At 61.2% G+C, this 27980-nt stretch overlaps 1 protein-coding gene across 5 annotated transcripts; it reads right to left on the bottom strand.

Moving 5' to 3' along the window:
• Positions 1 to 143: 143 nt before the first annotated feature.
• FLNC (filamin C) lies at positions 144 to 27980 on the bottom strand. Of its 5 annotated transcripts, XM_065883396.1 has the most exons (48): positions 27626 to 27980; positions 23042 to 23290; positions 21363 to 21460; positions 21061 to 21211; positions 20848 to 20966; positions 20594 to 20671; positions 20210 to 20372; positions 19860 to 20060; positions 18308 to 18445; positions 17820 to 17946; positions 17530 to 17666; positions 17105 to 17298; positions 16901 to 17014; positions 16112 to 16255; positions 15760 to 15883; positions 15437 to 15597; positions 15126 to 15216; positions 14868 to 15037; positions 14523 to 14640; positions 14165 to 14427; positions 12827 to 13424; positions 11990 to 12163; positions 11717 to 11879; positions 11322 to 11482; positions 10382 to 10549; positions 10179 to 10302; positions 9474 to 9630; positions 9209 to 9398; positions 9090 to 9113; positions 8744 to 8991; positions 8217 to 8297; positions 7804 to 7903; positions 7342 to 7482; positions 6937 to 7065; positions 6685 to 6858; positions 5935 to 6096; positions 5608 to 5811; positions 5012 to 5164; positions 4803 to 4925; positions 4427 to 4669; positions 3985 to 4254; positions 3756 to 3893; positions 3365 to 3480; positions 2577 to 2709; positions 2313 to 2489; positions 1959 to 2177; positions 1136 to 1345; positions 144 to 1029 (listed from the first exon to the last, which is right to left on the bottom strand). In XM_065883396.1, the coding sequence occupies exons 1-48, from the start codon at positions 27978 to 27980 to the stop codon at positions 842 to 844; spliced, it is 8163 nt and encodes a 2720-aa protein (XP_065739468.1). In that variant the 3' UTR covers positions 144 to 841. The 5 variants fall into 5 exon arrangements, with proteins under 5 accessions (XP_065739468.1, XP_065739469.1, XP_065739470.1 ...); XM_065883397.1 differs by lacking the exon at positions 8217 to 8297; XM_065883398.1 differs by lacking the exons at positions 4427 to 4669; positions 8217 to 8297; positions 9090 to 9113 and adding an exon at positions 8557 to 8589 and having other exon boundaries at positions 7804 to 7933; positions 8732 to 8991; positions 27626 to 27917.

The raw sequence follows: 27980 nt of genomic DNA, 5'->3' as shown, positions 1-27980 counted from the left end.
GCCCAGAGGGGGCCGCTCTCTGCCCCAGGCCCCCCCACCCCTTGACCTGACTCAGTCCTCCAGGGGAGAGGCAGCCAGCCTCTGCCTCCCAGGGCCTGGTGGCCAGCCGTGGGGAGCACACACACAAGGAACAGCCAGGCCTCTGCGACAGGCCGCACTTTATTTGTTTTCCACCTAAACGGCTCCCAGCTGAGCCGCATGACATGTGCAAAAGCCCCCCAGAAAGCTGGGCCTCGCAGTGTGTAAAAAAAAAAAAGCCCCCCATGGGGCAGAGCTGTGCAATCTTAAAAAAAAAAAAAAAGAGAAATCAGTCCCCCAGGAAGCCTGGCTGGGATCTCAATTGCCCGGGGCCAGGACACGCACCAAGCCTGCTGCTGCTGGGTCCATTTTCTCCTGCGATTGTGCTTTCTCTTCCAAGTCCTTAACGCTCTGGGGTTGTGGCCACCAGAGGGGCCGGATGCAGTCCTCAGTGGCAAGGAGGCCCCGCTGGCGGTGCAGTTTGAGGGCGACCTCTCTCACACATGCAGACACCCCCAGACACGTGCTCCCCCACTGGCCTCAGCCCCGCCAGAAAACTCAGGGCTTCCCTGGCCCCCCAACCTCCAGTTCGCCCTCATGTCACGTCTGAGGCAGGGACACTGCCCTGAGACGGACGAGGCCTTCCAACCCGGGGGGGGGCAGGGAGGGGGGCAGTGCCACTCCTTCCACCCCCAGGGCAGGTGTTTGTGGTATCTGATTCTGCTGCGTGCGTGCATCTGGGTGTGGCCTATTTGTGTGTGTGTGTCTGTGAGTGTGTTTGGCCAGAGGTGGGGGCCGAGGCTGGGGGAGGCACTTCTGGGATTCAGGGCACATTGACTTTGAAGGGGCTTCCAGGGACACTTTCGTCGCCCCACTTGACGATGAGGATATAGTCGCCTTTCTCCTTGACGGTGTAGGTGACGTTGTACACCCGGTTCCCCATGTGCTTCACATACACCTCCTCACAGGGGGTCTTGGGCCCGTGCACACCCACCATCATCATGTTGGTGCCTGGAGAGAGAGGGAGTGAGGGACAGGCTCACCCCAGGCCCTTGGGCCCACGTTCCCGCGCACCTGCCCACCCTGGGGGTCTGCCCCCTTTCCCCCCACTGCCTGCCTGCTTTGCTGCAGTCCACGGTGAAGGAGTTCTTCTGGCCCACAAAGGCCTGGGACAGCCCAGGGCCCCGTGTCACCACCTTGCTGGCATCTGAGGAGAACTTGGGGATGGAGCTATAGCTGGAACCCCGACTTGAGGACGACTTGGTCACAGTCTCCACCAGGACCGTGGATGTTTCGTGAAGGCTGTGGCCTCCAGACAGCCGGGGACCTGAGAGGCAGAGTGGGTGGCCACGAGCTTAGTCAGAGGCCTGCTCTTCCCCAGGCGGTAGGCCGTGTGCCGGCACCGACAGCCCCGCGTTCCCTTCCTCAGATGCAGCATGCTAGGAGTGGCAGCCCGTTCCAAACAGGGCTCCGGGGCAGGCTTATCTCGAGGTCTGGAGCCTCGATGGCTCCCCCTCCACCCGACTTCTGGGCTTTGCCTGGGACCCCAAGTCACAGGGTAGGGTCCTGCTTTAAAAAGGAACATGTATCAACGAGTCCTTCACGCAGCTTCCAGAAGGAAAGCTGGCTGAATCTTTACTGAGCTCTGTCTTCTTGGAAGCCAGAAATGTGGGAAGAGGAGGGCAGAACGCTAAGCGAAAGCTTGGGGAGCCACCGCAGGGAAAAGGTTAGTCAAGTGATGGACAATAAAGAGGATTTGATTTTTTTAAGTGATGTACATGAGTCCACGTGGAGAATGGGGTGACGTGTAAAGCCAGGCCCACTTTATTCCTGGTAACCTGACCCCGATGTTTGGGGCATATGACCCGGATGTGAATGGCCACTGGAGCCAGCCAGTATGGAATGGGCTGGAGGGACCTTCCCCCACCCAGGACACTCACCTGTGACTTTGGCCTTGAAGGGGCTGCCCACAATGTGCTGGGGGCCACCATACTTGATGGCAATGAGGTAGTTGCCAGGGGCCATGGGAGTGTAAGTGACCACGTGGCCCTCAGGACATTCCCGACAGTCCAGCTGCACCTTGGAGGGGCCGTCGATGGTGACAGACAAGGCCCCCGAGCCCGCATTCAGGGTGTTGACAATGAACTCCGATGACACTCCTGGGGACCAGAGGTAGCAAGGGTGTAGACAGGAAGCCTCCCCGGAGCAGGTCCGTGCTGGGCTCGGGCTCATCAACGCTGCCCCGCCTCTGGGGCACCAGTGTCCACCCCTCCTCCCCAGCCCCAGGCACTCACCTGTAGTGCCTCCCTCGAGCCCAGGACCATAGGCTGACACCAAGCCTGGGTCCCCAGCCTGGCTCTGCTCCCCAACTCGGATCTTGAAGGGACTGCCAGGGATGTGGGCACCGTTGAACTTGACGTCAATGGAGTGGACGCCATTCTCATGGGGGATGAAACGGATGGTGTGCTTGTCTGTGGGTCAGACGTTGGTGGGTGAGCCTTTGTCCTTCCCTCCCCTTCCCAGAAAGTCCCAGCCTGGCAGGGAGAGGGCCAGCTCACCACTGTCCAGCTCGGAGACGTAGCACTCCTCCACCGCCCCCGAGGGTGTGTGCACCCTAGCATCGATCACGCCCCGTGCGCCGTTCAGCTGCACCGCAAAGGACGCTGGCTGGCTCACCTTGAGCCCCGTCTCCTGCAGAGGCCACAGAGGGCGCTCAGACTCCTGGGAGGGTCTGCAGGGCTCGTCTCTGCAGCCCGGCACTGATCTCACTGCACACCCAGCCCAGCTCAGGGAGGCTCTGAACAGGGCTGTGATGGGAGGTGGAGGCAGGGTCTGTGGCCTTGGCATCCACCTGCTATGAGGTGGGGCCACCTGGCTGTGGCTGGGCATGGTGGGGACGACACATGATGTGCCCTGTCCTGGTTGAGGAGCTAAGACCCAGAAACCATAAAGCAGGCCTGTCAGCAGAGAAGCCAGTGCTAGGACGGTGCTGTGTGTGGACTGCAAACAGTAGCTGGGATGAGGAAGGAGGGGTGTGGCCTAGACTGCCCTGGGGGCACTCGATGGGGGAGGTGGGCCGATGGGGAGGCTCCCGGGGAGGTGAAGATTGGGGCCACAGAGCCCAGTTCTAGAGTAGGGGTAGGGGATGGGGGAGGAGAGGCACAAGGGCTCCTGAGGGGCAGCTAGAAGGGGGAATGGAGCCCCCTGCTGTACAGACACTGGGAGAGAGGGGACATCTGTCTGTCTGGACCTTCCAAGGTCACCGCTAAGTCCCTGGCCACATGGGCCTGCCATCCTCTACTTCTGCCCATCTCTCAGGGTGGCAAAGGGGCCCCCAGGCACATACCTGGAGGCTAGTGACAGTGAGACGGCGAGCGTCGTCTGAGAGGGAGGCCACGGGTACCACAAAAGGGCTGTCTGGGATGTGCTCATCGTTGAACTTGATGGAGACCTCATAGTCACCTGGGGAGGGAAGGCCAGTCAGCACAGGCCCCAGGACTGGGGACAGCAGGGTGGAACCCCCTCCACCCTGGCCTCATCCCAGAACAAGCTCCTGGGTCGGGGCTCAGCTCTGGAGACAGATGTGCATTCCCAGGAGTGTGGGGTGGAGGGAGACAGGGCAGAGAAAGAGCGGCAGCCCAGGTGAAGAGTTGGTTCAGTAGCCCCGTCTCCTGCCTGGGCGAGCAAAAACCCAGTCTGGAAGGTCAGGCAGGCCCAGCCCCGTGGTGGACACCCACCTGGTTCCTGCACAACATAGGAGACCCCACAGGAGCCATCTTTGCGGTCCTCAAATGCAATCTCCGCCTTGCTGGGACCCTCCACAGCAATAGACAGGCCCCCGGCACCCGCTTCTCGGGTCCAGATGCTGAACTCGGCTGGAGATGGAAACGGGACAGGGGCGGTTCCTCAGCACCATGGTCCACCCTGGTGGCTGCCCTGCCCCCGCCCTGGCCCCCTGCCCCTTACCTGGCACGCCGGCCACCCCTCGCTCCAGCCCTGTGCCTCCAGCTCGCACCTTATGGGCACCGCCTTCACCCAGTGGCCCCACGGTGAACTGAAAGGGGCTGCCTGGCACATGCTGGCCGCGGTACTTGACGGTGACCGTGTGGGGCCCCATCTCCTGGGGCACAAAGCGCACACTGTACGCGCTGTCCTCTCCCTCCACGATCTCTGCGGCTTCCGTCTTGCCTGACGGGCTGGTCACCTGTGCGGTCATGTCCTGAGAGCTGGCCTCACCTGCAGCAGGTGGGGAGTGTCAGGGCGACACGGGGGCTGCTCCTGGCCCTGGCCCTTCCCTCCCTCCCTCAGTAAAACCCCCTCCTCCACTCAGACCAACAGCCTCCCCCTCTTGTCCCGAGGGACGGAGAGCCCAGCGTCCCTGTGAAGACCCCAGCCCCGCCCTGCTCACCCTCCTGCTGCCGGGTGATGCTGCCAAAAGAGCCCAGGCGTTCCCGGCCCAGGAAGTCCCCGAAGACGGCGGGGAAGGGGTCTCCGCCAACCTGGGTGGACTCCTCCACCCGCACCTCGCGCTTGGTCTCCCCGCCCCGAGTCTTGCTGATCTCCGTGCGCTCCGTGCGGGTGTACGTGTGGCTGCTCCGTGTGAAGGTGCGCGTCAGGCGCTCCTGGGCCGACACCATCTGGAACCAGTTCCCTGTGCGCGCATGGAGCCCAAGGCGGGGAGGGAGGTGAGAAACGAGCCAGCAGGACAGAGACCGTGGGGGCGGGCCCTGGGCCTTCCCCATCGCCCTGCTCCCGCACCCCGCAGCCCGGCTCCTGCCTCCCACCTGGGATCTTGAGATTGAGGTCACAGGTGCTGCCGATGGTGGCAATGGACGGCGCCTGCCTGCGCCGGGTGATGCTTTCCTTCATGCGGCCCTCACCTGTAACCTTCACCGTGAAGGGGCTTCCTGGAGGGGAGAAAGGGAGGGTCGGGCGTCTCAGATCACTCGTCGCTGGCCTCCTGGCCTGTCCCAGCAGCAGCCCAGCGCCTTACCAGGTACATGCTTGTCAGCAAACTTGATGTTGATGATGTAGGTGCCGGGTTCCGTGGGGCAGTAGGTAACTTTGCATGTGCCGTCCTCCATGTCTTCACAGTTGATGTCCACCTTGCTGGGGCCTTCAATACTCAGCCCCAGGCCCCCATAACCTAGCGGGGAACAAGGGACACGTCTCCCTCAGTCCCCACTGCTGTTCTGCTCTCCCCTCCCCAAACTACAGGCTCCGTCCAGAACAGGCACCCAAGGTGTATCAACCGCTAACAAAAGACGCCTCAGCAGGAGGAGAAGGGGTGAGCCAGGCACTGACCCAGAGGTCGGGGATAGGTAGTCTGGAAAATTCCTAAGGCAGGCCTCTTGGGTTCCAGTGAGCAAGGGAGAGACAAACTCAGTAAAGCTGAGCTTTCTCTGAAACATGGGAGAAGTGACATGGGGACATTCACTCTCCCCAAAGGGGCCCCAGAATGTGAATCTCAGCAGAGACTGCGCCAGGAGGTTCAGGGAGGAGTGTATGGCCAAGGGGCACTGGGCAGGAAAGGACTAGTCGTCACTGGCGGCACCAGCTGAAATGAGGGGTCTCTGGGGCAAGAAGCACCTGCATTACGAGTGTCCACGATGAACTCCGCCACCTGGAACGTGTGTCCCTCGGACAGGCCCTTGCCCCAGACCCGCACCTTGCTGGCATCCCCGATCTCAGACGGTCCCACCAGGATCTTGAAGGGGCTGTTGGTGACGTGCTTGCCACTCTTGCGCACGCTCACCACGTGCTCCCCAACCTCCTTGGGGGTGAAGGAGATGCCTGTTGGGAGGGAGGTCAGGCATGAATGGAGCCCTGGGCCCGGCAGTGTTCCTTTGCGGCTGCCCCCGCCTTCCTCACCGCCCCCCCACCCTGCCGGGCCCCTCCCATGGCCCCCATGCTCACCAATGTGCCGGTTGGGCAGGCGCTTCAGTAGGCAGGGCTCCTCGTTGCCCGAGGGGGCACGGATGCTGGCGGTCAGCAGGCTCAGGTCACTCTCGGTGATCTTCAGTGACACGTCCGTGGAGGTGCCCACGTTCAGCTGTGACGTCCTCATCGAGTCATCACCTGGGGGAGAGTTGGCATGTCAGGCAGTGTGACTCCAGGCAGGCCCTGCCCTCATGGAGATCAGGAGACTTCTGGCAACCCCCGCTGGACTCAACAGAGACTGGGGACCACTCCGAGGCACAGAGAGACCAGGGAGAGCGCAGTCTCCATTCACACCCAGCTCCCCTGGGGCTGCCCCAGTCCTGAATGGGTTAAATCCCTAATTTACATGAATGTAAATCCTGAGTCACGTGATTGCATGGAACCAAAAAACTAGACTGGGCCAGACAGCCCATACCCCTTTCCCGCTGTGTGGCTCTGATCAAGTTGCTTAGCCCCTCTGGGCCTGCTGGCTTCCTCGTCTATCAAAAGGGATTATCAGTACCCTGACTTAAAAAACTCAACAAGGTATGTTTTCAGAGGGTGGCTGGATGTCTCTCACCTGCTCTAGAGGATAGAGTGTTCCTTACATTTATCCAAAAACGACCTCTTCCACCTCGAGGGGGCCCTACCCTAACGCCCCGGTGACTTACTTGAACATGCTGGGCTTGCACATCCGTTGTGTGCTGGGGTGTGTGCGGCAGGCTGTGTGCCCACACGTCCACCCACCTGTGATCTTGGCTGTGAAGGGGCTCCCCGGAATGTGCTTGTCGTCAAAGCGCACGATGATGCTGTAGTCCCCAGGCGCCGTGGGGAGGTAGGACACGGTGCAGGTGCCATCCTTGTTGTCCTTGCAGGTGATCTCTGCCTTGGACGGGCCCTCCACGGCCAGGGACAGACCCCCTGTGGGTGGAGGAAGGGCTGAGATCAGAGGTTCTGCCCTCACCCCTGCACTGGCTGCCCCCACCCGGCTCCCCTCACCTTCCCCAGCATCCTTGGTGACGATGGTGAAGGTGGCCGGCTTGTTGACCATGCCATGGCTCAGGCCTGGCCCATAGGCACTGACGTGCCGGCTGTTGATGGCATCCACGTAGAACTGCAGGGGGCTCCCTGGGGGTGGTCGGAGAAAGGGGGCTGGGTCAATAGTGAGGACAGGAGCTGCCTGAGCCCACCTCGGCCCCCGCACCTCCCCACAGGCTCCCTCCCTGCTGAGCCCTGCATCTCTGCCACAGGGGCCTCCCACCAGGGCACCAGACTTCCCAGGCCTCACATGGTGTCTGCACACAGCAGGTGCTCAATAAAGATTTGTTGAAAGAAGGCAGATGAGGGTGAAGTCACTATGGGCTCCTCTCAGCCCAGCCAAGCCCAGCCTGGCCCCCGACTCACCAGGGATGTGGTTGCCGTCATACTTGATCCCCATCTGGTGCAGGCCTTTCTCGGTGGGTGCGTACCTCACCGTGATGGTGCCATCCTTGTTGTCAGTGATGCTGGGCCGGGCGGTCTTCCCAGAGGGCATCCGTACCTCCCCTGCCAGGCAGAGGGTTAAGTGGGGGACCCCAGTTTCTCCTACCTCAACCCCCTTTGCTGTCCCAGGCTCCCACTCCTGTGTGGTTCTGCTTCTACCCCAGAGGTCAGGCACCAGGAGACAGCCTGGAGCATCCGGATGAACCCTGACCTGGGAGACAGAAAGCTGGAGTCTGAGTTCCAGCTCTGCTCAACTTGCTGTGTGACCCTGGGTAGCTTGCTTCCCTGCTCTGGGCCCCAGCTTTCATCTCTAAAGAAGGAGCTGGGCCTGGATGCAGGTGTCCTCCCTTTGAGCCCTCATGCCTCAGGGCCCCGGGGCAGTACCTGTGAGCTCCCCTTTCTGCACAGTGAAGGGGATGACCAGGTTGAAGGGTCTCAGCATGGACTCCATTGGCTCCACGGGCACCACTGGCTCCTCTGTGGCCTGTGGCAGGTGAGAGGGAACAGTCTTTGGCTGGGGAAGGCCTGGGGAGCTTGGCCTGAGCCATGACTGAAGTCAGAGCAAATGAGCAAAGAAAAAGATGGTTCATGGTGAAGCCAGAGGGCAGGAGAGGCGTGTCAGCTGCAAGAGAAGAGGTGCCGCGCCCAGCCTGGGGATCCGTCTGCCCAGCCTGACCCCTGCCTGCTCCCCCAAGATGACCCCAAACCATGCCCCAGTCCTGGCCCCTGAAGAGGAGAAGAAATAAAGGAAGAGGAGGAGGGGGGCGAGGTGTGGCCCGGGTGGGAGGTGGCAGTACCCAGTGTGCGGGGTAGGTGCTGGGCCTGTGCAGCCGCTCAGAGTCAGAGGGCTCCTCCATGCGGGGCATGGAGTCACACGCCTGGAAAGCCAGGCGCGGGAGGGCACAGGACGTAGCAAGCTGGTACACGCCAGCTCGAGGGACCACGAGCTGACGCAGGGAATGGCCCAGGGACCTGAAGTCCCGGGCTGCCCACAGGGCAGGATGGATATCTTGGGTGCTCTACCCTCTGGAGGGCTTCATCGTCCTGCAGGGCCACCCTGGGGAGATGCACAGGGACAGTGGGCCCGAGGGTCAGAAGGAACACGGCAAGTTCCACCAGAGAGAGCTGACCAACCACCAGAGGGGCCAGAAGCAGGGCTGTGCTCACCTCCTGGGTTGGGAGGCTGCAGGGAAAGCACAGACTCGACTCTGGGGCACTCTGGGTCCCGGATCCATCAGACGTGGGGACAGGTTCCCTGCTACCACTAAGAGGGCCCGGCCCACCTCCCCAGCCGCCCTAGTCCCACTGTGGCCGCGGAGCTTACCAGCACGTGGAAGGGACTGTTGGGGACGTGCTCGCCTCCAAAGCGGATGGTGATGACGTACTTGCCCGGCTTGGGCGCTGTGTAGTAGATGTCGAAGGTGCCGTCGTGGTTCTCAACCACATCCACGTCAAGCTCTGCCCCATCCGGTGTGGACACCGTGCACGTCACCTTCCCCTTGCCTGCCGCCTTGGCGTCCACCGTGATCACCGTCTCCTCCCCAATCTGGATGCGGGGGCCCAGGCAGGCACCTGCCACACAGGAATGTCCGGTCAGGGGTCCGCGGGCCTGTGCCCAGCTCCCCCACCACCTCAGCCCACAGCAGAAAGAGAGGAGAAGGGGCACTCACCCAGGCCGTGGCCTCCGATGGACACTGGAAATGGAGAAGAGTGTAAGCCACGCAGTGCTCATGATGGGGGGGTGGGGGGGTGGGGGGGGAGGGGCAGGGGAGGCGGGGTGAGTGCCCACCTGTGACCAGGCACTTGCTGGCGTCCCCAGTGGGCAGGGCGTGGATGCGGAAGGGCGAGTAGGGGATCTCATCACCGCCATACTTGATGGTGATGGTGTACCGGCCACTCATGTCCGGGAGGTAGGACACGGTGTACGTGCCATCCCCATTGTCTCGGATGTTGGCCTTCTTGGGCTTACCCTCAGGGTCCTGGGGGAGGAACAGAGGTCAAGGCCAGCCTGTGCCCAGAGCCTCAGCTGAGAGGGGGGCGGCACATGGACTCACCAGGATCTGGACAGTGAGCAAGCCCTCCCCAGCATCCCGGGCATCGATGGTGAACTCCACAGGCAGGCTGGCAGGGATGCCAGAGGCATTGAGCCCGGGGCCGCTGGCCCGCACCTTGCTGGCATCGTGGGCTGGAAGCACCTTGATCTTGAAGGGGCTTGAGGGGCAGAAGGGATGGACAGTTGGCTCAAGCTCTGGGGCAAAGGGAATCCCGTCTCGTTTGGGGCCTGGAATCTTCCCCACATTCATGAGCAGGGGAGATGACTCCTGGCAGGGAGGAGGGACCAGGTCACAGCCTGAGTCTGGGGGAGGGTCACACAGGTGTGCCCGTGACAAAGCCTGAGCATTTCTTCTCCATTCTCCAGGAAGATGCCGTGAATTGTTTAAAGAGGAGGATGCAGGAGGCTGCCCTCTCCCACCTTTTTGTAGCTACATGGTGCCTTTTCCCAAGGCACTAATTTTGTAAATTTTGTATCTACATGGGGGGACAGGCCAGCCAGAGGAGAGCCCCTGGGGCTGTGCCACCTCCAGGGTGGAGACAGGCAGGGGGCCCTGAGGAAGAGCGGGATGGGGCAGCAGAGGTGGGATGAGGCGAACACAAGTAGGAGGGGTGTTTCCAGGGCCCTGCAGTGGCCCTGCAGGTGCGGCCCTGGCGGGAGCTCCCCAGAGCTCAGCACAGCACAGGAGCCCAAAGCTGGGCCTCACCTGCGTGGCACCTCCTGGTCGGCGTACTTGACAGCTACTGTGTAGGGCCCATCAGTGGCTGGGGTGTAGTGGACGGTATGGGTGCCATCTCCATTGTCACGCACCTCCACAGGCTCAGCCACACCTGGGCAAGGGGAGCAGGGTCAGCAAAGCCTCTTGGCATCACTTCTGCCTCCCTCCACCCTGCCCCAGACATTCCATACCTGTGGGGCTCAGCACGGCCACCTGCAGGGCAGCCCGGCCAGCTTGGCTGCAGTCCACCTTGAAGGTCTGGGGTACCCGGGCCCTGACACCGGCTCCCAGCCCTGGGCCGGAGCACTTCACCTTCCCAGGGTCCACCACATCCTTCACTGGCACCCGGAATGGACTCCCTGCAAGGAGAGGGACATCAGCCCCTACCCACCTGCCCAGGAGGGTCTACCTGACACCGAGGAGGAGGAGGACGCCTTCCCTGCCTTTGAAATGCCCCAGGGAGACCAGACCAAATGTGCAAACGCTTAGGGACTTGCTAAGAAAATGTAAACAGGGAAAATAAACTTGGCTACTTGGCTACAGACTGCGGCTGGGCAAATCCACTTATTTAGACCACAAGCCTGGAAGAAGGCCTTCCTAAATTAATAAAATGTTAAAAGTGGAGTATCTGTAACAGAAAATGCATTTTTGCCAGCGTGAAATTAGATAAGGAAGAGAAATGTCCAATTTCAGCAGGCCCGAGTTATGTGATAATTGAAGACATAACCCCGCCCTCCCCACCCCTACCCCTGCCCTGAGCAACTCGGCCATGCAGGAGGGCAGGGGGGTTCCTTGCTTTGCAGACAGTGAGAGGGAGAGGGTGTGAGAGGCTGTCCTTGCTGAGCCCGGGACAGAGGCTTGCACTGTGTCTGAGTGACCGAACCCACGAGGTCTGGCGCTCCAGACAAAGGGCCAAGACACCAGTGCTGGACCTCTGGGAACGGACTGCACGCACCGCCCTGCCTCTTGGCCGCGACCGCAGCACCTGCCTGCTCTACGTCCTCCCTGCCGGCTGGGCTCGGGGCTTTCCTGCTCTAGGGATGAGTCCCCACACCTGACTTCCTTCCAGTTTCTCTCTCGCTGAGCAGGCCTCCTGCTGCCCTCCCTGAGTCCCACCCACCCCGTGCACACCTGGGATGGGCCGGCCCCCGAAGGTGATGTTGACGTCATAGTCTCCAGGGGTGAAAGGGATGTACTCCACGGTGCAGCTACCATCCTTGTTGTCCTTGCAGGACATCTTGGCTTCCGACGGGCCCTCGATAGCTAGGCCTAGGCCCCCAGTGCCAGCTCCCCTACAAGATGACACCCCTATATCAGCTCCGCTAGGACCAGTGAGTGGGGATGGAGAAGCTGAATGGGGGCTGGGGGCCCAGCTGAGAAGGGACCAGCTACAGGGGTTGGGACACGGGGAGGTTTGCACCCTTGACAGGGGATAGGCTGGGGATGAGGCACACACAGAAGGATGAAGGGGGAGACCAGGTGGCTGGGATCAGGGTCAAGGTTAGGAAAGGCGGAGGGAGGAATACCTCGTTTCCACAGTGAAGCGGTTAGCCTTGTTGACCAAGCCACCCTCCAGGCCTGGCCCAAAGGCCCGGACGCGAGTGGGGTCACAGCCCTCAGTCACGCCCACTCGGAAGGGGCTCTTGGGCACAGCTACGTCATCATACAGCACCTCCACCAAATGCACTCCTGGAAGCCAGCCACACAGTGCAAGTCAGGGTGTGCGAGGCCCCTACCTCCCCAACCCCCGAAAATGCCGGCATCAGATCCCCACGTCCCCGCTCAGCCCAGCCCCTCACCCTCTTCGTAGGCCGTGTACTGCACTCGGTAGGTGCCATCCCCGTTGTCTGTCAGGTAGGTGTCCGTCTTAGCACCCGAGGGGTTGAGCACGCGAGCCGTCACGTGGTTCCCACCCGTGGCTGTCAGGGATCTTGCGTCCACAGTGAACTCAGTGGTCACCTCACGCAGGACACCTGGCTCCCAGGAGACGAGAGCTCAGCATAGGTTGGGGGCAGCCTTCACACAGCTGCTCACCCCAGCGCGCCCTCCCTCCCCAACTCCGAGGCCTCTCCTCCTCCCCACCTGCTGCTCCCCAGCCTGAGCCCTGCCCCCCTCAGCCCTGCGAGCTCCGGGCCCCGCCTCCCACTGCCCCTGCCTGCGCTCCCCTCACCACATACTGACACTCTGTTCACCTGAGTCTCCCCACCAGCCTGTGCGCCCCTTGAGGGCGGGTCTGGGTCTTAGGTTCCTCTGCACACCCCGCCATGCCTAGCCCAGGGTCTGGCCCCCAGCAGATGGTAACTCACAGTCACCGAGCTGAGCTGAACTGTCTCCTGACTCTTGTGACCCTCAACCCCAAAGCTTTCCCTCTGTACCATGGAGAGCAAGGTTCTTAGCTTTCTCAGATCAGCTGATGAAAGTTGCGAATCTCCCCAGGAAAATGCAATTTTGCCACGAGACCAGAGGTGAAGCTCCGCGTCCTGCCTTTGGCTCAGGCGCCTTCTTCTGGGGTATCTGAGCCCTAAAGACTCAGCGCTGCCCCAAAGCCCTCCCTTCCCCCCCAACAAGCCCTCAGCCCCGCTTCCCTCCCTCCCTGACCGGCGATGCGACCAGCTCCAGGCTCCTCTCTCACTCACCGTGGGGCTCCACACCGGGTCCCGAGACCTTGACTCCACTGGTGTCCACAGCGGGCTGCACATGGACGCGGGTGGGGAATTTGGGTACGGGGTGCCCGCCATACTTGATGGTAATGGTGTAGGTGCCGGGGAAGGCAGGGCTGTAGGTGATGTGGTAGGTGCCGTCGGCATTGTTGTGGATCAGCACCTCGGCCTTGACGCCGGCGTCCGACAGGATCTCGATGGTCAGCTCAGCCTCGCCCGCCTCCGAGCAGTCCACAGTGAAGGTGGCTGCCTCACCAGCCTTGCCGCGCTCCAGGCCTGGCCCACTGGCCCGCACCTTGCTCGGGTCGAACACGGGCCGGATGGTAGCCTTGAAGGGCGAGCCGGGGATGTGGGCTTCGGCAAACAGGATGTTGATGGTGTACTCGCCCGGCTCCGTGGGCAGGTAGCTGACAGCACACGAGCCATCACCATTGTCCTGGCACTCGATCTTGGCCTCGCAGGGGCCCTCCACGGTCAGCCCCAGGCCACCCGTGCCCGCCCCCTTGGTGTCGATGGAGAAGGGCGCTGGCGTGCCTACCAGCCCGCCCTTGAGACCAGGGCCGTAAGCACAGACCTAAAAGAAGGAACAGGTGTGTGGATTACCTACACCTGACCTCGCCCACGAGGCCTTCACGGCTCTCAAATCAGCTAAGCGCTTTCAACTGTAGCAGCTACCACAGGCTGAGTCCTTATAACAATTCCAGGCGAGGAAACGCAGGTAGAGAGATTAAATAATTTGTCACAGCTGGTGGGCCTGGGATTGAAGCCCAGGTCGGATCCAAGGCCAGGCTTTTAATAGCTGAGCTGTCTCGATATAAGCTTTTATATGTAGGATGGATAAACAACAAGGTCCTACTGTATAGCACAGAGCACTATATTCAACAACCTGTCCATCCAGTGGTTAGGACACTGCGCTTCCACTGCAGGGGGTACAGGTTTGATCCCTGGTCGGGGACGTAAGATCCCACATGCTGCTCAGTGCGGCCAAAAAAAAAAAAATCCTACAACCAACCATAATGGAAAAGAATATTAAAAAAGAATGTACATATATGTATAACTGAATCACTTTGTTGTACAGCAGTAACGAACACAACATTATAAATCAACTATACTTCAATAAAAATACAAAAATTAAAACCAAAAAAACACTAAGCAGTCTCAAAGGCAGGCCCTGAAGTGGGGGACTGCCTCGGCCCTGGGTCCTCGGCTATGCTCACTCCAGGACGTAAGGCCCTCTGGCCTCTGCCCCTGTGACTCACCCATCTTCGCTAGAAGCCCCCAACTCCCAGCTCCCACCAGCCCCTATTTCCTCACCTTGGAGGGGTCAGGGGGCAGGACACCCTCCACAGCGAAGGGGCTGCCAGGCACCGGGTGACCATCGTAGGTGATGTCCACCTTGTAGGGTCCCTCCTCAGGGGGCATGTAGCGCACAGCCTGGGCTTCAGCTCCACCCCCAGGCTCCAGCTTGCAGGGGATGGGTCGTCGGGAGGGTGAGATCACCCGCACGTCCAGCTGGCCCTGACCGCCAGCCCCTCGCGTGTTCACAGAAAATGCCTGTTCCTGTCCCACAGCCACCTCTGTGTAGACGGCAAGGGACACCGTGAGCAGAGACAGCAACCCACTGCCCCCGCCCAGCTCTCCTCACTCCCAGGGCAGCTCTTGCCCCACTTACTGCTGTTGAGGCCTTGAACTTTGACTTTGCTGAGGTCCAGTGGGGGTGCCACATTCACCACAAAGGGGCTCTTGGGGACAGGGTCTCCACCATAGGTCACTGTCACTGCCATGTTGCCCTATTGGGTACAACAGGAGGTCAGAACTGGGTGGCTTAGGCACAGCCTGGCAACATGCCTTTGGCCGATGTGGACCACAGGCTCAGAGATCCACAGCGAGAGAGGATGGAAGGCAGCAAAGTGCAAGATCTGGGAGGCTACATGCAGAGCGGGCCCTGTGAGACTGAAGGAAGGAGACCCACGACCCCATAGCCGGGACGGGTGGAGCATGGAGGGGGCGGACACACCTGCTGCACGGCCGTGTACTTGACAGTGTAGGAGTAGTCGTGGTTGTCGATGATTTCAAAGTCTCGCACAGCTTCTCCCTTGGCAGCCCCGGCAAAGTGCACGTCCAGCTTGGCCTTGCCGGCTCCCTTGGTCAGCACCGTGAAGTGAGTGGGCTTCCCAACTTCCACACCTGGGGAGTCACACCGAGATGGTGGTGAGGGGCTGGCGGCCACCCAGCCCCACCCCCAGCCCAGCCCAGCCCTGACTCAGACACCTACCTGTGCGGTTCAGCCCAGGGCCCTCAGCCTTGACCTTGCTGGCATCGTGGGATGGGTCCACCTTGATATGGAAGGGGCTGGCAGGGATCTCCTGGAGAGAGAAAAAGCCTGGTCAGGGTGGACACGAGCAGTCTCTGAAAAAGTGCCCTTTGTTTCCTCTGAGGCACGCTGCCTACACATAGGAAGTGCGCAATCAACGGCTGTAGAATTGTCCCCAAACGACTGCCTCTTAAGCTGCTGACTGAGATGTGGGCCGGGGCAGGGTGGGGTGTGCAGCCACCCGTGACAACCAAAACCCAAGCGTAGGGTACCTGGTTGGCAAACAACACCATGATGGTGTAGCGGCCGGCCCCTGGAGGTGTGTACTTGACTGTGAAGGTGTCATTGTCATTCTTGATGATGTCAAAGTCGATGTCAGCCTCTGCAGGGCCCACCACGCCGGGGGCACACTTGATGCCAATGCTTACATCGCCTGAGGGGAGGCAGGCACGAGGCCATGAGCGGGGGGCTCAACAACCTCCGGCACTTGACCAGTCCGCCTACAGCTGGGACCAGGTGGAGGGTACCAGCGCCTCCCACCCAGACCCTGCCCGGCCCCGCCCGGCCCCGCCCCACTCCCTGGTCCTCAGGGCACCTTGCCCCGCCTCGCTGCAGTCCACCGTGAAGTAGGTGGGCTCATTAGCCTTGAGGCCTGTCTTCTCCACGCCAGGGCCGTACACCTTCACCCGCTCAGGGTGACTGCCCTCTCCCACGTTTACCTGTGGGGAAGAGTCGATGGTCAGCACGGTGCCCCTTCCTCAAGGTCTATCCCTTTCCCCAGCACTTCTGAGCCCAGCCTTAGCAGGACCAGTCTTAGCATCTTCGCAGGGACCTTGAGGTGGGGAGCGATGACAGGGCCCAGGGACAGCCAACATCTCCTGCGTGAGGCTCCGCCCTCCCTCTGGGGCCCCTGGCAGTGGGCACGGGGCAGGGAGCAAAGGACATACCCGGAAGGGGCTCTTGGGGACGTTGACGCCTCCCCAGGAGATGATGATGGTGTGTTTGATGGGCTTGGTGGGCACGTAGGAGCAGCGGAAGGTACCATCGCCGTTGGGGATGACCTTGATGTCAATGGGGCAGCCGTCTGCGTCCTGTGGGCGTCACCCAAAGCAAGGTTCTTGGAGTGCCCCGGACTCCTAGAGCACCAGCGCCCTCTGCTGGCCGTGGGCCATCCTCCTTACCCGCCGCCAACCCACTCACAGGCCCCGCCCAGCCACAGACCTCAGACCGGGAGAGCCTAGTGCCACAAGCTCTGGTGGCCAGGGCGCACCCTGGGAACAGGGAGGCCAGGCTCTAGACCATCTGTGTGGCCTGGTCTCCCAGCCTAGGTCTCTGAAATGTGTTGTCAGGGGAAACGCTCAGCTAAATCAATGTTCCTAAAATTGAATAAATAACCTTTTAAAGAAGAAATCATCCTCTTGGACCCAAGAACATATTCATTAACCTCTAGGGGTCAGTGGACACCACTGTGAGAAACTCAGCTGGGAAACCAATGTCTTACTCAGTCAAATCATCTTTCAATTGCAAATTATTAGTACAAAAATATATATTTGGTAAAATATGTTTTTAAGATGATCATCAATAAGAAAACACAAAACTTTAAATTTTTCATAGTTCTAATGGATCCATGAGAATCAGTCCTGTGAGGCCTGGAGGCCCCTTTCTCTAACTTGCCCCCACCCCCCCAGGGTCCCTGCTACAGCGGCGAGGGGCACAGAGATGGGGCAACACCCCACCTGGGCATAGAGCTTCAGGTCTCCCTTGCCAGCAGCACGGGCATCAATGGTGAACTCTGCTGGCCTGTCCACGATGCAGCCAGTGGGCTCCAGGCCGGGCCCAAAGGCCTTCACCTGCGCAGGGGCAAGACCGGAGGGCTGTGTTGGGGACTGGAGGAGGGCCTGTTCACCTTGTCCCGGGCCCGCGGGAGCTGGGACCCCCACCTTGTCCGGGAAGCAGTCTGGTGGAGCTGGCTGGATGTGGGCAATGAAGGGCGAGTCTCGAATGTCCTCATCGTCGCAGATGACGTGCACGGCGTACTCCCCTGGTTCTGTGGGCCAGTACCGCACGTCGCAGGAGCCATCTCCCTTGTCATCACACTCGATCTTGGCCTGTGAAGGGCCCTCAATGGAGAAGCCTAGGTGAAAGATGGGGAGGGTCAGAGAGCACAAGAAGCAACTTGGATACTCAGGCAGGTCCCCGGGGCATCGCTCTCCCGGCGTCACCACCCTGATCACCCCACGTCCCATCTCCCAGTCTCATCTCGACACTCGCTAGCACTCCCACCTCCTGACCCCAGTCACCCCCCAGTGTCCTTCCATCACACCACTCCCCCCACTTCCCACCTGTCACCACCCCAGCCACTTACCCAGCGTCCCCACCTCCGTGCCAATGGCCTCCACCACAAAGTCGGCTGACTTGCCCACCTGGCCAGTTTCCAAGCCGGGACCCCAGGCCCGCACCTTCTGCACTCCTGCCTCTGGGCTCACCTGCACCTCAAAGGGGCTGGGCAAAGAGGGAGCTGGTGTCCATGCCGGGAGCTGCCCCCACCAGAGGTACTCGTCCCCCTCCCTTCCCTCAGAGTCCCAGGCAGCCCGCCTCCCTCTCCCACCCTCTGAGGGACCAGACCTGGAGGCACGGGGGCCGCATGGTGCTTACCTGCGGGGAATGGCATAGCCGCCCCATGTGATGGTCACCGCGTACTTGCCAGGCACCACGGGGTAGTACTCGCACTCGAACACACCGTCCCCAGCCTCCCGCACCTTCACCGGCTCCTCTGTGCCTTCTGAGGAGGTGTGGGAAGTGGGGGGTCAAGGCTCTGCGAGTCCCAGCTGCTCAGTCCCCTCCGGGAGCCTTGGGACCCAGGCCCAGCCTGAGGATACTGCTGCCGGTAGGCACTGTAGTAGGCACTGTGTAACAGCCCAGGGCAGCACACCGGCGAGAGCAGCATTCCCGGCTTGCACACTGGGAGACTGAGGCAGAGGTCAGACAATGTGCCTGAGGTCCCAGGGAGCCTCCAGTCAGTGTCTCTTTGGAGCCCCCCAGGGGGGCGTGGTGCTGACCACCACTGCCCTCAGGGGCTCAGAACCACTGGCTGTATTTCCCCCCCTGTGCCCCGACTCCCACCACGGCCCCCTGGCACTCACTTGGTCCCTTGACTGTGACCTTGAGCTCCCCGCTGCCAGCACCCTTGGTGAACACCTTGAAGTCAGCCACCTCTTTGACACGCACGCCCTTGGGCTGCAGGCCCCGCCCAGAGGCGCGGCAGGCGTTAGGGTTACAGGCTGGGAGAGAGAAGAGGGGTGAGGCTGGGGGCGCCGAGAGGCCCTAGACAGAGCCTCAGCCCTCACCTCTCATCCCCCACCTCGCTGTGCACAGTCCTCCTGACGCCCCCCAGGCACAGGCCATGGCCTCATGCAACCCTCCCCCGTGCTCCCTGGTGCCCCCGACACAACTAGGGCTGCCGAGACCATGCTGGGCAGGGAGCTGGCCACGGTGCCCCCAGCCCCCCTCATCAGGCTGCTCACAAGAAACCCTCCCCACCAGGCTCCTTGGAGTCAGTGTCGCTTGGGACACAGGCAAGGCAGAGCCTGAGCAGAGACTGGAGCAAAGAGAGACAGGGAAGGACCTTTCACCTACCCCAAGGCCACCCACCTAGAGCCATCTGAGCCTTCTCAGAGCCACCATAGCAGCTTTAGGAACTAAGTCATGCCACAAAACACTCAGCAACACCATGGAACAAGAGATATGCATATAACCGGAAGCCTGCCACAGATCCCAGGCAATGCATGGAAGTCAGCCTGCCACAGAACACTGCTAGTGGCAATGAACCCAGACTTTGCTACTGAACACAGGCCAAAGAACAGTGATCTCAGCCTGCCACGGAACCCATAAAATGGCATGGAACCCATGGGCTGCCACCAAACAAGCAATGACATATAATCCAGGCCTGCCACGGAACACAGACAATGGCAGAGAATCCGGGTACTGCCACAGAACAGGCAACGGCACGGAACCCGGAGCCTGCCATGGAACACAGGCAATGGCACGAAACGGAGGTCTTGTATCACGGAAATCATCAGGCAAGTGGCAAAGAAACTAGATCTGCCACAAAACATAGGCAGAGGCGCAGAACTTGGGGCCTGTCACAGAATGCCACAGAAGGGGGGCGCGATTCCACACCGCTTGGGCCATGCCACACAGCACAGGAGAGGCCAGTCAGTTACGGCCATGCCCGGCCGCGCCTCCACTGGATTGTACTAACGTGGCGCCACTCTCTTGGCCTGGTGGACGATGGGCACGGAGGGGGCGAGCGGCGGCAGGGGCTCTGAATGGCAAAGAGAGAACCAAGTGGGGGGTCACTGCTTGAGGGCCTGGCGTACAGGTGCTCACCTAAATGCCCCCCACCCACGTGGCCCTGTCGCTTCCCCCTCAACCCTTCCACAGTGGTCCCTGTCTGGCATCCTTCACTGTGGCCTCCTGAGCCCCCTTGGGGGCAGGCGATGGACAGACGAGCTCTCGAGAGCCCCACCCCTTGGCTCGCTCTTCTGCCCATTTTAAGCCTTCAGATGGCTCCCCCCACCCCGCCCCTGGAGGTAGTGCGTTTCCCGTAAATCCTCAGACGCGGAATTCGGTGGCAACGCTCTCTGTGTCCTGGCGTCGGGGAGGGGATCATGCAGATGGGTGGAGGGCCTTTACCTTCTGCCACGTGGACAGGGAAAGGGCTGCGGGTGATGGGGGCACCGGCGAAGGCCACGTGCACCGTGTGGGGTCCCTCCATCACAGGCCTGTACGCGCAGCGGAACGCGCTGTCGCCCTTGTCCTCCAGGGCCACCTCCACTGTGTCTCGCCGGCCCTGCGGGTCCACGATCACCACGGCAACGTCACCAGTGCCGGCCCCTGTTGCGACAACGGCCATCAGCCCTCATTCTGCTTGGGGCTCCCTCACCCTGAGACCACTGCCCTCTGGCTGGGACTCTGCCCCAGGCCCCCATGCATACGCCCCACACCCAGTCAGGGGGTGTCAGGTGTAAGGGGGCCGTCCTCACCCGCGGTGTAGATGTCAAAGTAGGTGGGTTTGTTGGCCACGTTGCCCACGGGCTCCAGGCCAGGACCACGGGCTGACACCTTGTTGGCATCCCCCAGGGCCATGCCCACGTTCACCTCAAAGGGGCTGCGTTCAATGTTCTGGCCAGCAAAGAGCACGGTCACCTGGGGGTCAGAGGCCAAAGGTAAGCTTTTAGAGGAGAGCAGCTCTGAGAGGGGATGGAGGAGCAGAGCAGAGCAGAGCCAAGGAGGGTGGGAGGCGGGTGGCTGGTGCACGGGGGTGGGGCGGGGTGCGAGCTGAGACAGGAGTCCATTCAGCAGAGCCAAGGATGTGAATGGAATGGGGAAGACGGGGGACGGTGGGGGGAGGGCCTATAGGTAGATACCTTGTGCAAGCCGGCGACCTTGGGCACGTAGGAGACAGCGTAGGTGCGGTCCTTGTCGTTGTTGGGAACCACCTTTGCCTATTGGGAAGGGAAAAGATTGGCAGTTAGAGCCCCTCCTAAGCCCACAGCTCCTGCAGCCCCCATGGTGAGGCGTCTCCCATCTCCAGCATAGAGGGTAGCTCTGGCAGCCATCTCCAGGCCACTTCAGCTGTTGGCCTGTGGTCTCTGTCCAACCCCCAGTGGCCTCTCCGTACCTCCTCGGTGTGGCCCTCGGGGTCCTCAATGTAGACCAGCACCTCGCCCACGCCAGCATCCACTGTCTGCACGGTGAAGTGCGCAGGCTGCAGCACGGTATTGCCCTGCGGCTCAATGCCTGCAGGGCAGAAGGCAGAGCCCGAGAGTTTAGGGAGAGCCATCCTAGCCTGTGCCCAGCTGCCCGGGGAGGGCTGTGAGGGCTCAGTACATACCAGGTCCGTAGGCGATGGCCTTCTTGGGGTTCAGCTGCTTGGAGCGAACAGGGGCACCAGGTTTGAGTTTGGCCTTGGGGAACTGGGACAGGTAGGTCATGACAGAATGCTCATCCACGTTGGGGTCCACAATCTCCTCGGGAGCAATCACCTGCCATGAGGAGGAAGGGAGTTAGAGGATGCCCTCCTTAGCCAGGAGCCCCGGTTCTCACCCACATCCTGACCAGGTACCCTTATAGACCCAACTCCACCCTTGGCCCTCTGGCCCCCTTACTCTCCCACCGCCCCGTCCGCCAGTGTACCTGGGGCACCCCGAGCCAGTCGTCCGCCTGCTGCATGGCCTCCCGGGCGTTCTCCACAGGCTGGTTGGGGTCCCAGGCCTCCCAGTCAGGGCAGAGGCCTGGAGAGATGGCGGAGGGAGGCGATGACTAGGGGAAGCAGTCAGCCAGCATACAGAGCATTTGCTCATCCAACACCCTCATGGGCTGTGGGTTCACACTCCCTCCCATGCAGCCCTAGGCCCCTGACCAGCCAGGTTCCTGCTGACCCCCGATGTTATAGCCCATCAGCTGGGATGCCCATCGCTGTTTAGAGGCACGGCAGCCCTCCCTAGCACCAACAATGAGGGCTTTCTGCCCCGGCTGACGCAGCCTGGCACCAGCCCTGCCAGCCGGCCTCCTGCCTACCAGGCCCCAGCACCGACCCTGAACACCAAACCCCTGTGAGGGCATCCCTCGCAGACCTCTCCTGCCTCATCCCAGCTGCCTCCGGGTGGGCAGTCCCCGTCCCACACATGCTTCTGACCCGTCGCCTCAAAGGTCTCCTCACAACTGCCCTGAAGTCCTAGGTCTCCAAGCCCTTCCCCACAACAGCCTCAGAGCATAAGACTCTCTCTCCTTCCTGACTTCCCCCTTGGGGAAATGGAGGCACTGAAGGGCCTGTTTGGAGAGGATGAGTTCTTCTCTCCAGCCACCCAGAACCCAGTCCTTCTAATGGGAGGAATGCTGAGGTGGCCACAGGTCACTCCTGGGAAGGGGTGCAGGGGTTAGGGTGTGCTTGGTCCAAGCCAGAGCTGAAGAAGGAGGGCGCTGCTCACTGGCGGGGAGGGGGCCAGCTCAAAGGCTGGAATCCATGACTGGCCAGAACAGCTGAGCTCACTGCTGGCAGCCGCACCAGCCATGGGCAATGGCTCAGCAGCTGGGAATGCTTCCCAGGCGGCCGGTGCCCCCGCCTCCCACCCCCTGCTCCCCAGCTGACCCCAGGCTGAGGGAGGATTCGCCCAAGGGGACATGGCTCCCCAGAGGCAGAGCTGACCGATAGGGGTTGAGAAGACCTATCTTCTCAGGAGATGAGGGTCAGAAAGGGAGCCGCACGAGGGGTACGGCTCTCGCCTGTGATGCCTCAGTCTTCTCATGGGCCCTCAGCTGCCCCCACCTGAGCAGGCCAGGGCCTACATCGACAGAGGGCAGGGCTGGGTCACCTGCCACTGGGCAGTGTCACATCAGCCTCAGCCCACATCATCCTGGGCTTCAACCCCTTCTCAACGCTGTCCCAGGGGCTCACAAAGAACAGCCTTCTTTGGGTCTAAGTCCTGGCCTTCTTTGGAAAGCCAGAGTCCCACCACATTTGCTTTTTGCTGGCTGAGCAGAAATGACACCCATGTGGCAAAGTAGGAAGCAGGGAGTTGAGGCCCTGGGCTCTGGTTCAGTTCTGCCACAGATAAGCTATGTGATCTTGGACAAGTCACTGGCCTTTTCTGAACCCCAGTGTCCTGGCCTGTAAACCCTTTTCCTGCCACTGCAGGATCTGGCAACTCATCAGGAAGGGTCTAACTCCAGCAGTGATTCTCAGCTGGGGCAGGGGGTCCTGATCCCCCAACCCTGGGACATGTGTTCTGACAAACAGAAGCTTCGGCATCACCAGCTCATCCCAGCCCCCCTTCCGGGCTCAAGGATCCATGGTGTGCCGCCGGCCCACTTACCAGGGGCACAGTTGTCCACCAGGGCGCCCAGAGCTTTGCCATCCTGCCAGTCACGGTTGAAGTTGGTGATGGGCAGCTGGGGCACCTTGTTCTGGATCCAGCCGAGTAGACGCTGCTTGGGTGTCTGCTTTCGGGCATCCTCATCCTCCTCATCCTCCCACATGGGCATGGAGATGGAGTAATGCAGGATCAGTGTCCAGATCAGGCCCAGGATCAGCTTGAGGTTCCCATCTACGATAGCCTTGCTGTCTGCGGAGCGGAGAGGCGATCTGGGCTCGGGAGGGCTCCACTTCTAGCACAGTGCCCTCCCCTCCCCCGCCCAGCTCCTGAGGTGCTGCTTGAGCGCTGGGTCAGGACCTACTCCTTCTCTGACTACCAAATTCTCCATCCTGTGAGGCCCGGCCCTTGATGGACCCCTCCTCTCCCTTCAGAATGAGGCTGCCTCCCAATGTGTTCCTTCAGCGTGTAGTTTCACCTCTTGCACGGCACTTGTGCGAGCCTCCTAGCAGGCTACAGGCATCCATGCAGTTACGCAAGATTGGAAGCCTCTCGGGGGCAGACACCGTTTTGTTTCGTTTCCTTTCTTTTTCTTTTTTAAACAGTTTTAATGAGGTATGCTTGATGTACAATAAACTACTTATTAGAAAGTACAACTGGATAAGTTTTGACATGTATATACCCACAAAGCCATCACCACAAATCAAGATAATAAACATATCCACCCCTCCTCAAAGTTTCCTCTCCTTTGTGATCCATCACTCCTGCCCCTCCTGGTGTCTCCTTCCCAGGCAACGACTGACCTGCTCTTGGTCGCTATAGATTAGCTTGCATTTTCTAGAGTTTTCTATGAATAGAATCATACAGTATATACTTCTTTTGTCTGCCTTCTTTTCCTCTAGATACTGTATCTTATGTCTACTCGGAGCCTAGAACTTAGTAGAATCTCAATAAATACTGGTTGAATGAATGAATATTTTAAAAACTGAAGTTGGAGAGGAATGGGACCAACGTGGTTCCAGCCAAATTCTACTCTGAACGCTATAAAAGGTTTTAGGAACAAAGTTCTTGGAGGAGGGGGTGGGTACAGTGCACATCTGTTAAAGCTTGAAAATCATGTTTTCAAATGATAGGGACCAGTAAGATTTCACAAGAGCCAGGGGGAGTGTTACCCATGTGGACTCAAGTCCACATGGGGGCAGCCGAGGCTCTCGACCCATCCCCTCCTTTGAGGAATACTACGGACCAGAACTGGTACCCCAAGATTTGGGGGGCCTAGTTCCCTTTTAACAGCCAGAGAGAAATATCCAGGAGCCAGGAGTGGCCTGGAGTATAGATCATTGGAAACCAGCTTACTTGTAAAGGACAATGCAGGCCTGAAATCCATCAGCTTCCCTGAGCACTGCTTTTAGGAGGTTGGGAGAGGGTGGGAGAATCAGCCTTGTTTACTGGTGTTGCCCAAGAGATGGGAAAGGGTGGGGCTGAAGGTGCCTCCTTACGTATCTTTTCCTGCCCCCCACCAGATCTTGGGGGATGGCCTTTGGAGGGTAAGGCCTGGGGAACCCCAGTATCCCCCCTCAACCTGCTCCCAGGAGGGGAGTCTCAGTCTCTCTGTCCCTCTGGCCTCGGGCTCTGGTCCCCTTGGCTCCACCACCCTTTCACTGATTCATCCTTCCTTCCCCAGCAGCTCCCCAGGCCCGCCCCCTCTACCCCTGGCTCCACTGCAGCACAATGGTTTGGCAGCTTGCAGATTCCATGACACACTCACTCCCAGCCTCCTGGTGCTTTGGTGCGGTCTCTCTCAAACACACACAGGCCCACAACACTTTCGCACAGTCTTGACACCCAGGGCCTCACAGCCTCTCACAACCCTGACAGCCTCCAAAGCTGGTGCTCGAATGCCCAGAGTGCTACTTGCAAACTGCAGCCAGATCCCTGGGAGGGAGGCCTTGAGGCTGCTGGGGCGGGGGGCGGGGGTACGGGGAGCGGGGGCGTCAATCCCATCTGCCGCAGGGAAAGGTTTCTCCCCAGCAACTGGCCCTGGGCCAGACAGCAAGTGGTCCTGGTCAGCAGGAGAGGGGTGGGCCTAGAGTCCCACTCTAGGGGCAGTGACCTTCTTCTCCCTCCTCCCCCTCAGAGGCCAGGCAGAGGAGGGGAGCTCTGCTCAGGCCGGGTTCCCTCCTTCCCACCCCAATGGGGATGCCACCAAAGGGGTGGGAGGAGCCCCAGAGCCAGTCCCTGAGGCCACCCCAGGCCTCAAGTGGAGGGGAAGAAGAGAGGGCCCAGCGAGGGAGGTGCCGGGACAGCTGCTGCCCCCTCCAGCCCCTCCCTCGGAGGTTGGCTCCAGGAGAAGGAATAGCAACTGGGGAACAGCTGCGGGACAGAGCTGCCGCATAGGCCTCTTTGTTCGGAGGGGCTGAGGGGCTGGTGGGGTAAGGAGGGCACACAGCTCCTTCCACCCCGGCTGGGTACCCCTACCTCCTTCAGGGGGACGGCTCAACCCCCAGCTCCCGCCCCACTCCTAGAAAAGGGCGTGGGGAGCCGTTCTGACCTCCTCCCAGGCGCCCAGATGCTCAGTTTCAGTCCTGAGACGATGCCCAGAGACGGCCCCTGCCCCAACCCCTTCCTACCACTTAGCGGGACAGAGGAAACTAGAGGAAGCACGATGCCCGCCTGGCGGGGAACCACCCGTTACAGCTTCTCCAGGTTGGGCAGCCCCTGCCGCCTGTGCCCCCTCCCATCCAGCCTCAGCCTCAGGCCCCAGCAGCTGTATTGCTGACAGCTTATCTCATCCGGCGGTGGCGGCGGGAGCGAGCCACTTGGCCCAAATGGGGAACAATTCCCTGCAGGAGCGGGAAAGGAGGGTTCCCTCCCGCCCCAAAACCAGCTTTTGCTTCTTCCCCCTCTGTTCTGAGACGGCCTCTCCACACACAGTTGAGCCAAAGGGGCCGGAGCCAGGCACCACCATGGGGGAGGGGAGAGGTGTGCTCTCAGGAAGGACGAGGCCTGGAGAGGGGCCGAGCGCCCTGCAGCGGGGAGGGGAGGGGAAGGCTGAGCCATTTCCTACGAAGCCTTGTTGAGGCCCCAGGCTCTCCCCTCGAGACCCCACCTGGGACCGTCAGTCCAGTCGGTGAAATCCCAGCTGCCGGGGGCTGACAGGCCCAGGGCTGACTCCTCTCTGACCCTGGCCCCCGGCAACCCCACGCGCTCTCAAGCAGCCCTCACTCCCACTACACACACCGGGGGGCCCCTCCCCACGCCCTGTCCTCAGGCTTGTCCTTCTGGAAAGCTCAGAGACATCTGCTGTGTCACAGCGGCAGGGCTATTTCCAGGCCAGAGCGGGTGGGGTGGGGGTCAGTATTGGGGCAGGAGGGGGTAAGGCCTAGAGAGCGGACTGGCCGGGGCAAAAGGCCCCGGACTGAGCTCAGCTGCTAATTCCGGAGGCCTAGAGATGCCCCGAGGGAGAGTGGAGGTGGACGGACAGACCTTCCATCATCTGAAGAAGTCTCTGGGGCAGCCTGGGGGGCACCGGACGCCCTGTGAAACTCCCCTCCTGCGGCCCTGGGGTGCACCCCGCCGAGGGGCCCTTTCCTGCAAATCCCATCAGGGCTCTTAGGAGCTCGCCACAGGGGTAGGGCTCTGCCCCAGGCCCCCGGCCTGCAGGGATGACGGCAGGGCGGTGAGGGGAGGGCCAGCTCCTACCCTCTCAGAGCCCATCCCGGGTTCCCCAGCTCCCAAGCCTGGGGTGCCTCCCCACCCCCACCCAGCGCCGACACACCTTCCAAATCTGGTTACACTCAATGACTTCCTCCCTTTTTCAGGCCTTCCCTCCCTCCCCTCAGCCCAGGCCGTTTGAGCTGCAGCCAATCGGGGCTTAGGGGGTGGGCGGGGGCCGGGCGTGGACGGAGGGAGCCCCCTCCCCGGCCGGCTGAAGCTGGTAGAGGACAGGCAGGGGTTAAGGCTCTCGGATCTCGCTCAGAGCCTTTTTAGGTTTCCGAGGCTGGGCCCTGCCGGCCCTGGCCCCTGGGCCTGAACCCAGCCGCCGAGAACATATGCCCGCGGGGGACCCGGGCCCCGCGCCCGCCCGGCCACCAGCTCTCCCCCTGCTCCCTGGGATCGGGCAGCGATTGGGACCCGCCTTCAGCCGCTCCTCCCCGGTGGAGGTGCTGGGAGGCTGGGAAGCCATTTGCTTTGTTTGGGGGGAGGTGCCCCCGGGAATCAGTAATGGGCATTGGCCCAGTCCTCTCAAGCCTGGTCTGGGGGTGCGGGTGGCAGGAAAGGGGACGAAGGGGAGAGGCGGGTTGGTGAGAGTGTGCGAGGGAGGCTGAAGCTGGAGGGCTCAGAAACTGTCGGGTCTGGACTCCCCCGGGGCCGCCTCGGGATGCCGGCCGACCAGAGAGGGGTGCGAAGGCAGGACCCGAGGGGGCCTGCATCGGCGGGCGGGAGAGCGGGGACAGGGTCCTCTCCCGACGCCGGGGCTCTCTCGGCCCTCTCTCGGCTCCCCGCGCGCCCACCCAGCACCTGAGTCCTCTGTCCCCGTGGGCCAGCCCCTCCTCGGGGCACTTCCCCCTCCCCGCCCGCACTGACCGATGGACACGAGCTTGATGTGCTCGCGCTCGAGGAACTCGAGGGCCACGGACACGTTCTCCAGCTTCATCTGGCGGAAGTTGGGGCGCGGGTGGAACTTGCGGTACATGCGTTTCTGGCTGAGCACCTCGAGCAGCGCGATGAGGCGCAGCCCGTCGCTGAGGTCGCGCTGCAGGTCGGTCAGGCGCTTGCCCACGCACTTGAGGTGCTCGTTGCACCAGCGCGTGAAAGTGTTCTGCTGGATCTTCTTCCACGGCGCGTCCTCCGCCAGGTCCTTCTCCGTGGACGGCATGTCGTCCGCCTCGTCGCCCAGGCCGAGGCCGGGGGCCTCGGAGTAGCCGCTGTTGTTCATCAT

This window comes from Phocoena phocoena, chromosome 9 (genome assembly GCF_963924675.1).
Source record: "Phocoena phocoena chromosome 9, mPhoPho1.1, whole genome shotgun sequence".
Lineage (NCBI taxonomy): Eukaryota > Metazoa > Chordata > Mammalia > Artiodactyla > Phocoenidae > Phocoena > Phocoena phocoena.
Note: the sequence above shows the minus strand (reverse complement) of the source record. Positions and strands in the feature narration are given on the sequence as shown.